General features: G+C 42.5%; 1 protein-coding gene across 1 annotated transcript; it reads right to left on the bottom strand.

Annotated features, from left to right (window-relative positions):
- Positions 1 to 4,043: 4,043 nt before the first annotated feature.
- On the bottom strand, positions 4,044 to 12,750 carry MBOAT4 (membrane bound O-acyltransferase domain containing 4). Its single transcript, XM_006884133.1, has 3 exons — positions 12,641 to 12,750; positions 11,342 to 11,566; positions 4,044 to 5,007 (listed from the first exon to the last, which is right to left on the bottom strand). Exons 1-3 carry the CDS (start codon positions 12,748 to 12,750, stop codon positions 4,044 to 4,046), a joined length of 1,299 nt encoding a protein of 432 aa, XP_006884195.1.
- Between the last annotated feature and the right edge of the window lie 2,313 nt (positions 12,751 to 15,063).

Below are 15,063 nucleotides of genomic sequence, written 5' to 3'. Positions count from 1 at the left end.
AAAATTTAATAATTAAAAAAAAAACAAATCCACCCCATCCTGTCTCCCTGTTTACTTGCCTGTATATAAGCACACTATAACCCCCAATAGAGTTGAGTAGGCTCTCTGAAGTACTCCCGGAGTGGTGTGTCTCCATTGTGCATGCTTACCCCCATCAGGGTGTCACTGCTCCCTGCTGGCAAATGGACAGCAACATCTGTCCTCTCCTGTGCCATCCTCATCATCTTGAACCACATTTGAGCCCATTGCCGCATATACTATGTCAATCCATCTTGTTGGGGTCTTCCTCTCTTTCTTTCATTTATCTTCCACCTTTCCAAGTATGATATCCCTTTCCAAGGAATAGTTTCTCCTCCACAGAGCACTCTCGCTGTACTTTTTCCCAAAACATATCTATTTATTCTTTTGGTAACACATGGAATATTCAGTACTGTTCTCCAACACCCCAACCCCTAAGGCATCAATTTTTCTCTATCATCATTAATCATAATTTGCCTAATTATTCTAATGCAGAGCATTTCTTCCTATAATAATAAAGCTGCGACGATTATCTCAATTTCTTTTCATTTCTCCCAGTTTGTAACACTTCCGTCCTCTACACTTGCCTCTCTGGATTAAATTCTAAGATTGGCCTTTTTAAGAACCATGTTTGCAATGGTCTTAAAAGTCCTTTAACGCTCTTTCACCAAGGACCCGCCAACATGGGCCACGTTTGCACCAAAACCATGAAGAAGGCGGCCCAGGTCATCACTGAGAAAAACTACACATGCCTGGGTACTGACTTCCACACCAACAAGCATGTGTGCAAAGGAAGATCACCATTATTACCAGCAAAAAGCTCTAGAGCAAGGTATCAGGTTATGTCACACATCTGATGAAGCAGATTCAGAGAGGACCTGTGAGAGGCATCTCCATTAAGCTGCAGGAGGAGCAGAGAGAAAGGAGAGATTATTACGTATCAGAGGTTTCAGCCTTGGATCAGGAGATCATTGAAAGTAGATCCTGATGCTAAGGAAAAGGTGAAGCTCTTGGACTTTGGCAGTCTGTCCAAGTGCAGGTCACTCAGCCCACAGTTGGTATGGATTTCAAAACACCACGTGGAGCCTGTGTGCCATGCTGTCGTAGTTTTTAATAAACTTGGGCGCACCCGCCTTTTCTTTGTTGTTTTTTATGTTTTTTTTTGTTTTTGTTTAAAATGTCCTTTAGCAATTCCATCTCTATTGCTTCTCCCTTAATAATTCAACTCCGGGGAATTCCATTTATCTACTTTGTCTACTGTGGGCTGTTGAGTACAATGAGAAGTTGATGAGCTAGATTAAAGGCATCACAAATTTATGCTTACTCAGAACTCCATAAATATATCACTTTGAGGATTAAGGCTTGACCCAAACTATGGCATTTTTTTATACCAAGGACTTTATTATATGCAGCTATCAGTGTATATGAGATAATTACTACCCTTGTGAAATAGAAACTCATGAAAATTCAGAGAGGTAGATGTTAAGAGCTGACAAAAGTAGAAATCTGTATAGTATGGCACATATGTTGTAGGGATAAGCTTTTGTACAAGCTTCATATTTTAGCTCTCCTTTGAATAATCACTGGTTCTTAAGAGTGGTTTAGGAAACCTTTGAAAGATTCATTTTACTACAAAAATGAACAGACTTTCTGGGGTCTAAAGGGATTTGTACTTGAAAATATTCCAGTCAGCAAAGTGTCATGTTGAGCATTCTGCAGACAGAATTGTTTCAAATCTGCAGCTGCCTGGGAAACCTTCACGCGGTTGAGCCCAGCTTCCAGCCGAAGTTGCTGAACCACTTTCTTCATAGCAACCACACTAGAAGAGCCAGACATGGCGAGAGAGCAAGCGAGGCCGATGCTCCTTTCAGGATGGGTCCCAGTGAGGGTGGGTCGGCTGGGGACTCCGCGGGCCAGACGGCAGGACCAAACTATGGCATTTTAACTCTCTCATATTCATGCAAAAACTGGACACTGATTAAGGAAGATGGAAAAATTGATGCTTTTGAATTGTGATGTTTTCAAAGAATGGTGAATGTACCACGAACTTTCAAATAAACAAACAAATCTGTCTTGGAAGATTTGCAGCCAAAATGCTCCTTAGAAATGGGGATGACAAGACTTTGTCTCACATACTTTAAATGTGTTATTGGAAAGGACCAGTCTCTGGAGAAAGACACCATGGTTGGTAAAATGTGAGTTCAGTTAAGAAGAGGAAGACTCTCACTGAGGTCTCCTGACCCACTGGCTACACTAGTGGCTCCATCAGTGATGCTTCGGAGGATGGTGCAAGATAGGGCAGTTTCATTCTGTTGTACAGAGGGTTGCTATCTGTGGAAACCAACGCAATATCATCTAATAACAATTCTGAAGGAGTCCCTGAGTGATGTAAACACTCATCAAAATATTAGCCATTCAAGTCTACCCAGAAACACCTCAGAAAAAAGCTTGCATATCTACTTCTGAAAAATCAGCCATGAAACAACCTAGAAACAGCTCTTCACTGATAGGCATGAGGTTGCCATAAGTCAAAATTGACTTGGCTTGACAGCACACTGGTTTTATGATCACCAGCATCCCTACTCCTTGTGTTATATTGTATACAAGCTTGGATTTGTGTCTTTGTTTAAAAAAAAAAAATAGGGCTACCATAACAAAGAACCACCAACTTGGTGCCTTAAAACAACAGAAATTTATTCTCACAGTAGGATGTTAACAGGGCAGGCGATGCTCTCCAAGGATTCTAAAAGAAGATCCTCTGTCATCTGTTTCCTGGCACCTGCAGGAGTTTGTAGCAGCATAATGCCAATCTCTATCACCCACATCACATAGTGCTCTTTCCTCTGTGTGTCTTACTGTCTCTGTCTAATCTCTCTTTTTGACTCATACTGGATTGGGACTAATCCTATTTCATCCAGTATGACTTCATGTTAATTTATTATATCTGCAACAAGCCTGTTTCCAAACAAGGTCACATTCACAGGTACCAGGACTTACATCAACATACATATTTCTCTCTCTCCCTCTTTATCATTCATTGTCATTGAGTCAGAACTGACTCACAGCTGATGCTCCACCAGTTTCCAACACTATAATCACATGGGAGGAGATTGCGCATCTTTCTCCATAGGAGCATCTGGTAGATTCGCTCCACCAGAAAGGTGTAGCCTTTGGGTTAACAGCATAACAACCTATGGAATAGACCACCAGAACTCCTTCAACATATATTTTAAGGGGAAAAAATACCCCTACATTTAACACTTAAAAACCAAATACACTAAATGAGAAGCTGTATAAAACACAATATAGAGCACTGAAGAGCAACAATGTCAGTCTGGAGACTAAGGTGCACCTGATTGAGGGCATGGTCTTTGCAATTACTTGCTATGCATCAGAGAGCTGGATGATGACTAAGGATGATAAAAGAAGGATCGATGCCTTTGAGTTGTGAGAAGAGTGTTGAACATACCGTGGACTGTCAGGAGAACAAACAGTTCTGCCTAGGAGAGGGTGAAACCAGGCTGCACCCTAGAGGCAAGGATTTTGAGGCTGGGTCTCACATACGTTGGGCAAGTGGCCAAGAGGGACCAGTTCTTGAAGAGGGACATCATGCTTAGAAGAGTGGAGAGACAGTGTAGGAGTGAATGATAGATTGACTCTGATTGGAATGAGATTAAGTCTGTCAGAGACAATGAGATTGACTCAGCATAGGGCAGGTTTCAGAGCTAATGTACATAAGGCCACTATGAGTCACAGGTGAGTTGATTGCACATAACAACGATAACAACAACATATGTATGAGAACCAGTGTATATGAATGATAAAAATATTAATAAGAAGGGTATTATAGCCAAATATGGGAGGTTGCAAATAAACAGAGCAAATTGTCAATGTTATAAAACAACAACCCCCCCCACAAACCAAACATACACATCACCAACATCATCATCATCATTATAACATCTTTTGACACTTTCTAAAGGTATTGTTCCATGAGTATATAACATGAAATTCAGGGAAAGATATCAGTGAAATTTATGCTTTCTTCTTGCTAACAGAAAAAGCAAAATGCAGTACACAGTGGGAAAGACACTACTGTAAGAGTTACACAGCAACCACAGAGAGGAAAGGCTCCGTGTCTCCACAGCTAGCATGATATACGCAATGATGAGCTGGGTGTGGGCCCACGTAAGAGTTCGATAGAGCAGCTTCATGGGCCAGGATCTGATAAACAGATTGGCAAAGGTGTGAATCAGGTAATCTGCTTCCACCATCATAGCCCAGCAGAAGAAACCGAACACCTGTCCTGGGTGGAGGCCATGCCACCAGGCAGAGAAGGCGAATGTCTGCAACCGTGGCGAGGCCCTGCTTTGCTGGAATATGAGCCGTCTGAGCCAGCGAGCTGTGCTTTGGTTCCACTTCCTTGTGAATAGGGATATCCTGTGGGTTGACTCTAAGGTCCAGATGTCTGCATCAGGGATGTATGCATCCTCTTCAGGGCTCTGACTGATCTCAGACCCAAATCCAGCTGCATGGAGGAGGGAGTCATCCAGGACCCAGTGGGAGTAATAGGTGAGTTTGAAAAGGGCCGCTGTGGACCACATGACATAGATACACTCCAGTTGTTGACAATCCCACAAGCCTGTTTCAGCATTGACCACTCGCCTCACGGCAACTTTCAGGCACTCTAGTCCCAGGATCTGCAGACTCCTTCTGGCCAGAGCCCAGAAAGAGTGCTTTAGACACAAAGAGCTGGATCTTTGAACACGAGCCTGAAATCTTTTGAAGGAACATAGAGGACCTCCCAGGAGGCCAGGGAAAAAGAGAAAGTAGCTGAAATAGGGAAGTGCTTCACGTAGATGCTCAGACAAAGAGCTCCTGATCCTGATGCCTCTTGATGGTGCCTCCACTTTCCCTTCACAGATATCCAGGGAGAGGGATGTGACCCTCTGGGTCAAGAGCATTAGGGAAGAAAGAGTGATGCAGAACCTGAAAGACATTTTTTTCCATGTAAAAACATTTCATGTTTACTTGGTCCCTCCCATTACAGAACATTACACATGACCCCACAGCCAAGGGAGGCTCTGAACAGTTGGGCTCCATCTCATGGCAAGATCAAAAGTTAATAGGGAAATGTACTATTGTGAATGAAAAGGATAATGGAGGGAAACACTAACCATAGTATTTCTAAGAATATTTTTGAGACTTTAAGCTCAAAGACTGGAAAATAGCTTGGGAGAAATTAGCCACGGAAGAAACAAAAAGCTAATTCTGAATACAAGTTCTAGAAAGTTGAAGATTTTAAATGCAAACCACGCCCTTAAGATGAGATTGGCATGATTTGGAGTTTTTTAAATCAAGCTTGAGGTTCAGGAGTGTATGCTGAATCACTGGCAGTTTGATGCAGATTCTTAACCAATGATGTGATTATTACATTACTGCTTCAACATCAAAGAGCAGAAAAGATACTGCTAGCAAGGCTTTTGAGAATAAGAGAATTACTTTGTCACATGCTACTCTCAGGACTGCTATCCCGTGTAGAGAAAGCTGCACTGTTTCACAACCACCCATGCTTCTGTGTATCTAAGGATTTAAAGGGGAATGTCGGTGGCCTAGTGGAGAAGTATTTCTGCTTCCAAGCCCAAAACACACAGTCTGAATCCACCAGCTACGTATCGAGAGAAAGATGAGCAATCTCCTCCTGTGCAATAGACAGCCTTTAAAAATGTGCTGGAGGTCAGCTCCGAGTCAGTTCTGACTTCACGGCAATGAGTTTGAGGTGTTTTTAAAGGAATTAGGGATAATTGATTTCCTTACTTATCCAAAATTGTAATTAAATGAGCACCCAGTTGGAATTAGAAAACTAAGAGGGTTTTTCCAACTGAAAGAACTGAAGAATAAATTCAAGCCTTGAGTCGTAACACCAAAGGATTCCATGGACAAAATATTTAATGAATTAAAAGAAGAAGGGATATTGTTGCTGATGTTAGATGGATCTTGGCTGAAAGCAGAGAATACCAGAAGAACGTCTCTGTGTTTCATTGATTATGCAAAGGCATTTGACTGTGTGGATCATAACAAACTGTGGCTGACTCTGAGAAGAATGGGAATCCCAGAACATTTAATTGTGCTAATGCGAAACCTATACTTGGACCAAGAGGCAGTAGTCAGAACAGAGCAGGGTAAAACTGCATGGTTCAAAACTGGGAAGGGTGTACGCGAGGGCTGCATCCTATCTCCATACCTTTTCAACCTGTATGCAGAGCAGATTATCCGAGAGGCTGGGCTCTATGAGGAGAATTGTGGCATCAGGATTGGTGGAAGATCTATTAACAATCTGCGTTATGCAGATGACACAACCCTGCTTGCTGAAACTGAGGAGGACCTCATGCACTTGCTGCGGAGGGTCAAGGACTGCAGCCTTCAGTATGGACTGAGGCTCAATGTCAAGAAGACAAAGATTCTCACCACTGGACCTATTGGCAGCATCAGGATGGATGGCGAAGAGATTGAGATTGTTCACAGCTTCAGTTTGCTCGGCTCCACAGTCAACACTCTTGGCACCAGCAGTCAGGAAATCAAAAAGCGTATCACGATGGGAAAGTCTGCTGTTAGGGACCTCTCTAAAGTACTCAGGAGCAACGGTGTCTCTCTGGAGACTAAGGCGTGCCTGATACAGGCCATGGTCTTTGCAATCGCTTGTTATGCATCAAAGAGTTGGACAATGACTAGGGAGGACAGAAGGAGAGTGAATGCTTTTGAGCTGTGGTGCTAGAGAAGAGTACTGAATGTACCATGGACTGCCAGGAAAACAAACAGATTCATCTTGGAGAGGATTAAACCAAGCTACTCCTTGGAGGCAAGGATTCTGGGGCTTCGTCTGACATACTTTGGACATGTTGCCAGGAGGGACGGGTTCTTAGAGAGGGATATCATGCTTGGGAGGGTGGAGGGACAGCGCAGGAGGGGAAGACCCTCTATGAGATGGATTGATTAGGTGACTGGGGTAATTGGGATGGGCGTGTCAGAGGCAGTGCGGTTGGCACAGGATAGAGCAGGGTTTAGGGCTGTTGTGCATAGGGTCGCTATGAGTCGCAAACGACTTGAAGGCACATAACAACAACAAAAGAAGATGGAAGGAATACACAGACTCATTGACTTGGTTGACGCTGAACAATTTCAGGAAGTATCATATAATCAAGAAGGAAGAATTCCAAGGTTCACTGAAGACATTGGTAAAAAATAAGGGCCTGGGAACTGATATCATTCCAATTGACATGTTACAGGAAACAGATGCACCCTGGACATGCCCACCAATCTATACCAACTTTGGAAGACAGCCACCTGTTCAATCGAATGGAATAGGATATGACCTTTAAGTTTGCAGCGTAACTTCCTACATATTAGGGAGGACACCAGAGCTCCCTTATAAAAAAGAAAGAAGGCGGGGGGTGAGGACTGGGCGGGTAGAGAAGTGCAGCAATGAATGAATGGAAATCCAAATTCTCTGTAAATGTTCATTAAAATTATTAAAAAAAAAGAAAAAGAAAGAAGGGTCATTTTAGCCTGATTAAGAAAAGCAATAAATCAGAATTTTAAATAAGGGTTGCATTGCATATTTGAACAACAAGCGTAAGTCAGAAAACATAGGGGTTTTCAGGTAAATTTGACTTTAGAGTAAATTATTAATCATTTATCCAAGCAATGTCATATAAAGCTGAATAGAAATACGTTTGCTAAGATAGTATTTTTTTTAATAAAAATACCAATTTACTTGAACACATAGTAACTTTTGACTCTATATTGTGGATTAGTCATTTCAAAGCAAAATTTTAGAAAATGAAACAGCTCTGCCTCACCTACTTTGGGCACATGGACAAGAGAGATCAGTCCTTGGAGAAGGACATCATGCTTGGGAGGGTGGATGGACAGTGCAGGCGAGGGAGACCCCGATGAGATGGATTGAAACAGTAATTGGGGTGATGGGGGTTGGTGTGTCAGGATTAGTGACAGTGGCTCAGGACAGGGAAGGGTTCAGAGCTGCTGTACATAAGGTCGTTATGCATCGCAGGTAACTCAACCAATAACCTTCTAGAACAGGTTTGGAAGCAGGAGTGGCATCCACTTCCCAAACAACTTGCCTCCAGAAACTCTATGAACTTTAATAAATGTCAGTAGTTGTAGAGGGGCTTCACGCCTTTTGTTCATAGGGTCGCTCTAAGGCAATGAACAACAATAATAACATTCCAAAATAAAAGTGATCCAACAGAGTGTGGAAAGTATCTAGCAATATCATTAAAGTAAAATCTTGCTTAAGATTTTTTTTTTAATGGCTGGAAGAGTACATCAACACAGAACTGCCAGAAGTTCAAGGTGGATTCATAATAGGCCATGGTACAAAGGATATCTTTGCTGATGTCAGATGGGTCTTGGCCAAAAGCCAAGAAGACGAGAAGGGTGTCTATTTGCGTTTTATTGACTATGCAAAGGCATTTAGTGCAGATCATAAAAGTTCTAGCTAACATTGAGAAGGATGGAGATTCTAGAACACTTAATTGTGCTCATATGAAGCATTCATATAGACCAAAAGAATTTTCTGAACAGAACAAACACTGCATGGTTTAAAGTCAGGAAAAGTGTATTTCAGGGTTGTATCCCCTTTCCCCACTCCCTATATCTATTCACTCTATATGCTGAGCAAATAATTGAAGAAGTTGAACTATATGAGGAAGAATGTGGCATTAGGATTAGAGGAAGACTCAACAACCTGTATTATTCAGGTGATACAATCTGGGTATCTGTGGTTTATCATTCAGATGTATTCTCTAGCCAATGATTAACTGTCCATTTTGTGCTGATGTAATTATTGTATGAAAGAGAGTGGATTAGGATGGGATGCAAGCCCCACCCTACTAGAGGCTTTCATAAACTCATGGGGCCTCAGCGCCATTGCTTTTTTTCCTTTGGAAAACTTTGCTCACCTAGCACATAGCTTCCAGCTCTTCACCGGTCTCTACACCACCCATAGTCACCATCTAGCTGTGCCGCAAGTGACAGTCAACTGGATCCTGGCCCACTGCTCAGCAGTTTCTCCAAAACCAGCCTGCATACCTATGGTCACGTGAGTCATTCCCCTGACGGGTCTGAGTCTCTGGGAGGCCTAGCAAATCTGAACCCAAGGACCATAGAGGAATTGGAGAACTGAGCCATGGATGGAGTTGTTCGTATTAGAAGTTATTGACTCATACAGCTGGATAAGCACTTGGGACTATGTTGACATAAGACTTCTCTACTAATCTTAGCTAATCTCAGGACAAATTATGAATACACACACCTTGCTTGCAGAAAGTGAAGAAGACTTGAATCACTTCCTGCAGAAGATCAGAGACCAGTTTTCAATATGGGTTACATCTCAACATAAAAAACCTAAAACCCCTCACTACTGAACCAGAAGACAACACCAGGATAGATGGAGAAAAGATTAAAGTTGTCAACAATGTCATTTTACTTGGATAGACAACCAACACGCATGGTAACAGCAGTTAAGAAACTAAAAGATGTGCTGCTTTGGGAAAATCTGCTGTCAAGGACCTCTCCAAAGTGCTAAAGAGTAATGAGGTCAGCTTTTTTCCACTGATTCCTAGGAATCTAAAAATTAGATAATAAATAAGGATAACTGAAGAAGAATTGATGCCTTTGAACTCTGGTGTTGGAGAAGAGTACAGAGTGTCTCATGGACGGCCAAAAGAACAAACAAATCTGTCTTGGAGGAAGTACAATCAGGTTGCCCCCTAGAGACAAAGATGCTGAACACACATCTCACAGCCTTTGAGTGGATTGTCAGTAGGAAAAGACATCATGCTGGGAAACACAGAGGCTCTTTTAAAGAAAAGACAATGATCGAAGAGACGAATTGATGTAGTGACTACAACAAAGGGCTTAAGCATGACGGAGATACTGATGACGACACAGGACAGGGCAAGGCTCAGATCTGTTGTTCTGATTAGATTGCTATGAGTTTTAGTCAACTTGCAGGCACCGCACAAAAACTAAAGGCAGTATACACATACCAGTTTCTTTTCACAGATTCTGGCTCAGAGTCACCTTGTGAGAATCAGAGTGGAATGAGTGAGTTTTCAATGAATGCGGTAGAGCTCCAGACCTTTCTTCCAAGGCACCTAGCCTTTAGGCTAGCAACTGAGCACATTAAGGATTTGCATCACTCAGGAATTCGGAAAGAAAAAAAAAATCAAAAGAAAAAGTGGCCTCTATATGTCACTCATCCTATTCAGGCTCTTGGTCAATTAAGCACTGGCTCAGCCTTCCTCCCTCTCAAGATCCCGTTTAACTTGCTTTTCCAGCCCCTATCAGGTCAGTGCTTCCTACAGAAATCTTAATTCACCACATACCAGCCAATGCTTCCTACTCTCTGCCCACCTGGCAGCTTGCCTTTTCTTCAAGAAGCCAACCCTGAAAGCCTTATGTGAAAACAGTCATAATAAAGAAAAGGATTCTGGATGTGGTATAGGGATGGCAAAGTCAGGGAGCCCACGGCCAGCTAGAGTCAGAGAGAATCACCAAGACAGGCTACGGCAGTCCGTAGTCACCTCAGACTCACGTCAGTCACGATAACTAGAGGCAACCAGGAACCTCAGGCCTCGAGATCAGATCACAGAGACACATGCTTCCTCCTAGTTTTTTGTAATCTCATTGACTCCTAAAAACACTTTTTGATCTGTCATTATCTCAGGGGGCCGAGGGGAGATGGTGCCTTTCAGACTCCCCTTCTTTCTGCAGAGATGGGAACAGCTGGGTCTGGATGAAAGAAAAACTCTTGCACAAGCAGCTACCTCTTTCTCAGTAGCTGCTTTAGAAGGCAGCAAAGGTTTACAGTCAGCTTCTATCTTCCCTGTCCTAATCAGGAATGCTGCTGTCTGTGTGTCTAACCACCCACACAAGTCAGCAAATGGCACTGAGTTCCAGGCAGGCCTCATCTGTGGGCTCTGTGGGCTCCCCTCCCCAATCTTCTTAGGCACAATATTAAATGCAGCTGTGGTAGTGCTCTGAGGCAATACAGGGAATTATTACATTTATTACATTCAACACAACAATCTTGCAAGATAGGTATTGTTATCCCCATTATTTTCTACCAGAGAAAGAAATTGAAGCTGAGAGGGGCTAAATGGCTTGCCCAAGCTCACACTGCTCAAATATGGAAGGATGAGGATTCAAACTCATTGTGGAACCTTTCTACATTACCACCAAGATACAAGCAACAGCTTGGTAGCTCCGCACACACTAACAAACGAACAGGTTTTTTCACCTCATGGATGCAGGCTCTTGAAGACAATACTCCGTGTAGTGCAGACCCAAGTGACACAGGGTCTGCCAGCTCATCTGAAAGAAGAAAGTGTGTCTGTGGACTTGCTGTGGGCTGAGGGAGCAGATCAAAACCACAGCGCAGACAGCAGGGATGAGGACAAGCACAGCATAGGAACCCATGGCAGCCAAGGCCAGGAGGTGCCCTCCGGCAAGGAGAAAGAGGTATCTGAAAGAAAACGAAAACCTGGGGTTATTGAGTGGAATTGTGTGCCCAAGAAAGATTTGATGAAGCCTTAACTCTCACTGCCTGTAAACATGGCCTTACTTGGAAACAAAGTCCCTGAAGTTAATATGAAATCATGCTGGAATGAGATGAATCCTAGTCTAATCTGAATGGCCTCTTTATAGAAGAGGAGAAGACGTACACAGAGGAAGGAACTTCGTCCACGTAAAGGGGCATCCATAAGTCAAGGAATACCTGGGGTTAGCAGAAAGTGGGATAAACAAGAAAGGACCTTCCCCTGAAGACTGGTAGAAACCATTGTCCAGCTGACATGAATGACTTGGACTTCAAGCCTCCAGAAATGTGAGGCGATACATTTCTGGTTTCAAAGGTCACCCAGGTTGTTACATTGCACTAAGACAACACTCGATGATAATTTTTAAAATGCCAAGTGGATGTATATTTAATCTAAAAGGATTTTTTCTTTCATTTCTCTGAGAAATAACTCAAAGGGATTTTAAAAATCACATTTAACAATATATGTTGTTGTTGTTAAGTGCCATCAAGTCGTAGGCGGCTTATGGCGACCCTGTGAAGGAGAGTCCTCAACATTTAACAATGTATTTATTAAAATGTAACTTTATTGATGATGTAAAGCATAATAAATCAAGACTACTATACATCATCTGGGACACATGGCTGAGAAAGCGGTAACCATCTGGGGACATTCTGCACCACCTCAACATTCATCTCAAAAGAAGAACATAACAACCAAAAAAAAAAACCCCCCAAAAACCCCACACACCCCAAAACAAAACATTCATATCTCCCTAGAGGTTATTTTCATCCTCTATTGGTCTACTGTTCACGTATTAAACTTTGGCTCTGCATCATTGCAGGTATGATGCCAATTGCTGTTAAGTTTTGCTACATTATGCATATTCATTCAATCAATGATAGTAAGTGAACAAGAAGTGTCATTGATAGTTTATCTTCATATGTGCAGTCTAGTCTATGCTTTTTGCTCTACGATAGAATTCATAAAGGTAAAAAAGTACAGCGAACTATCAAGCCTACCTGGCATGTGTAGAAAATGAATCCACGGAGCAAAGATAATTAAACAAAAGTGCAAAAGGGAAGGCAGCCCCTTGATAGAGTGATAGAGGATGGAGCTGAAGCCACTCCATTAGGAACCAGAACAAAAGGTGCTGTCCTTTTCAGTTCCCGTAACGGGGGCCTTCCTGCATGAGAACTCTCTACCAGGCTCTCTTTAATCTTTTTATATGGTTTGGAAAGGCCAGAGTGAGTGAAGGACAAACAAAGCCCTAGTGATAAGTAGTAGCAAGACTGCCTTTCTGATAAAAGGAACTGCTCTATAGAAACCAAAACACAGTTGGATGTTGGATTACTTAATAACGGCTCATTCTAAAAATACTGCTTTCAGAAGCTGTAGTTATGTGGCATTTACATTCCACATTATTTGCCTTTCCAGTCATCTGACTGTCATATTTTCTTCCCTAAGTTAGTGAAAAATCTCATTGTTCTTTGTGGTGGACAGACAACTTTGTGGACTGGGAGTAGGAACAAGAACAGAGCATGAGAGGAGGCAGATAATCTGAGCTGTGAAACAATATTCCACACCTCAACTACTGCTGCCCTCCACTGCACCCGTGATCAGTCCTTATAGGTTTCATTTATTGCCCAATTCCCTAGTACCTTATGAACTCTACAAGGGAGTTTGTTTGGTTGATTGCTGTATTCCCAGCACATGCTTCTTACTCGATAAATATCTGTTAAAGGAAAGAACATTTTAAGGATGCAAAAAGAAGCTTTTCCTTTGAAATATTAGTGAGAAATTAATATTGAAATATTAGTGAAAAATTAGTGAGAAGAGGCTGCTTAGAGGCAAAATAAGAAGGAAAAAAGTGCCATCTTATACAAGAGGAGGTCCGTCTACTAAGTCCAGACATCAGAGAGCTGTCAGACTCATAGCAACCCTATAAACAAACGCTCTGAACCTTGCCCTATTCTGAGCCAACCTTGCTACCTCCAATATATTTGACCCCATTACTACAGTCATTGTGTTAATCCATCTCATCCAAGGTCTTCCTCTTTTGTGCTGACCTTCTACATCTCAAACATAGTGTCCTTCTCTAAGGACTGGCACCTCCTGATAGCTTGCCCAAAGCTGTCATCTCTAAAGGCACACAGAACTGCAAACTGATACTCGAACATCTTAACCACAAGAACTACATCATAGTGAAAGACAGCTCTCCACAGAGAAAATCCTAGTGCCTCTATTATTTGAGGGTGTGCTGGTGGTTTAGAAGTAAGTTCAAACCCACCAGTCATTCCATGGAACAAAGATGGGCAATCTCTATCTAGTCCCTCTGAAAACTCACTAGAGCGTCAGCTATAGGTTGGTTCCAACTGAATGGCACATCACAACTACTGACTGCGGAGCTCTGAGCAAGTCTCTTGACTTCTCCAAGACTGAGCTCTTCCATCTTGAAATGGAATATAATTGTGAGGAAGCTTGTTAGGAAGACAGGGTAAAGCACACAAATGTATTCAATACAAAGCTGGTTAGTTAAATGCAGTTGGAGATAAATAACTGAAGAATTAAAATTATAAGGAGTATAAAGTCTTAGGTTATGCTCTGTGCTAAACACTAGAAATACGTATGGGAAACGCCACAAAATGGTTACAGTTAGTCTAAGTTAGCTGAGTTCTTATTGTTGTTATGTGCCTTCGAGTCACTTGCAACTCATAGCGACCCTATGTAAAACAGCCCTAAACTCTGCTCTGTCCTGTGCCAATTGTACTGTTTCTGACACTCCCATCCCGATTAACCCAGTCACTGAATCAATCCACCTCACAGAGGGCCTTCCCCTTCTGCGCTGTCCCTCCACCCTCCCAAGCATGACGTCCTTCTCCAAGGATCGGTCCCTCCTTACAACATGTCCAAAGTATGTTAGACAGAGCCTCAGAATCCTTGCCTCCAAAGAGGTGCCTGGTTTAACCCTTTCCAGGATGAATCTGTTTGTTTCCTAGCAGTCCATACTCTCAATACTCTTCTCCAGCACCACGGCTCAAAGGCATCAATTCTCCTTCTATCCTCTTTGGTCATTGTCCAACTCTCTGATGCATAACAAGTGATTTCAAATAACATGGCCTGTATCAGGCACACCTTAGTCTCCAGAGAGACACCATTGCTCTTCAGTACTTTGGAGAGGTCTCTAACAGTAGACTTTCCCATGGTAATGCGCCTTTTAATTTCCTGGCAACTGGTGCCAAGAGTGCTGACTGTGGAGCCAAGCAAACTAAAGCTGTGTACAAGCTCATTCTCTTCACCATCCATCCTGATGTTGCCAATTGGTCCAGTGGTGAGAATCTTTGTCTTCTTGACATTAAGCCTCAATCCATATTGGAGGCTGTAGTCCTTGACCCTCTGCAGCAGGTGCTTCAGGTCCTCTTCAGTTTCAGCAAGCAGGGTTGTT

This window comes from Elephantulus edwardii, unplaced genomic scaffold (genome assembly GCF_000299155.1).
Source record: "Elephantulus edwardii isolate Elephantulus edwardi_28Jun2011 unplaced genomic scaffold, EleEdw1.0 scaffold00031, whole genome shotgun sequence".
Lineage (NCBI taxonomy): Eukaryota > Metazoa > Chordata > Mammalia > Macroscelidea > Macroscelididae > Elephantulus > Elephantulus edwardii.
Note: the sequence above shows the minus strand (reverse complement) of the source record. Positions and strands in the feature narration are given on the sequence as shown.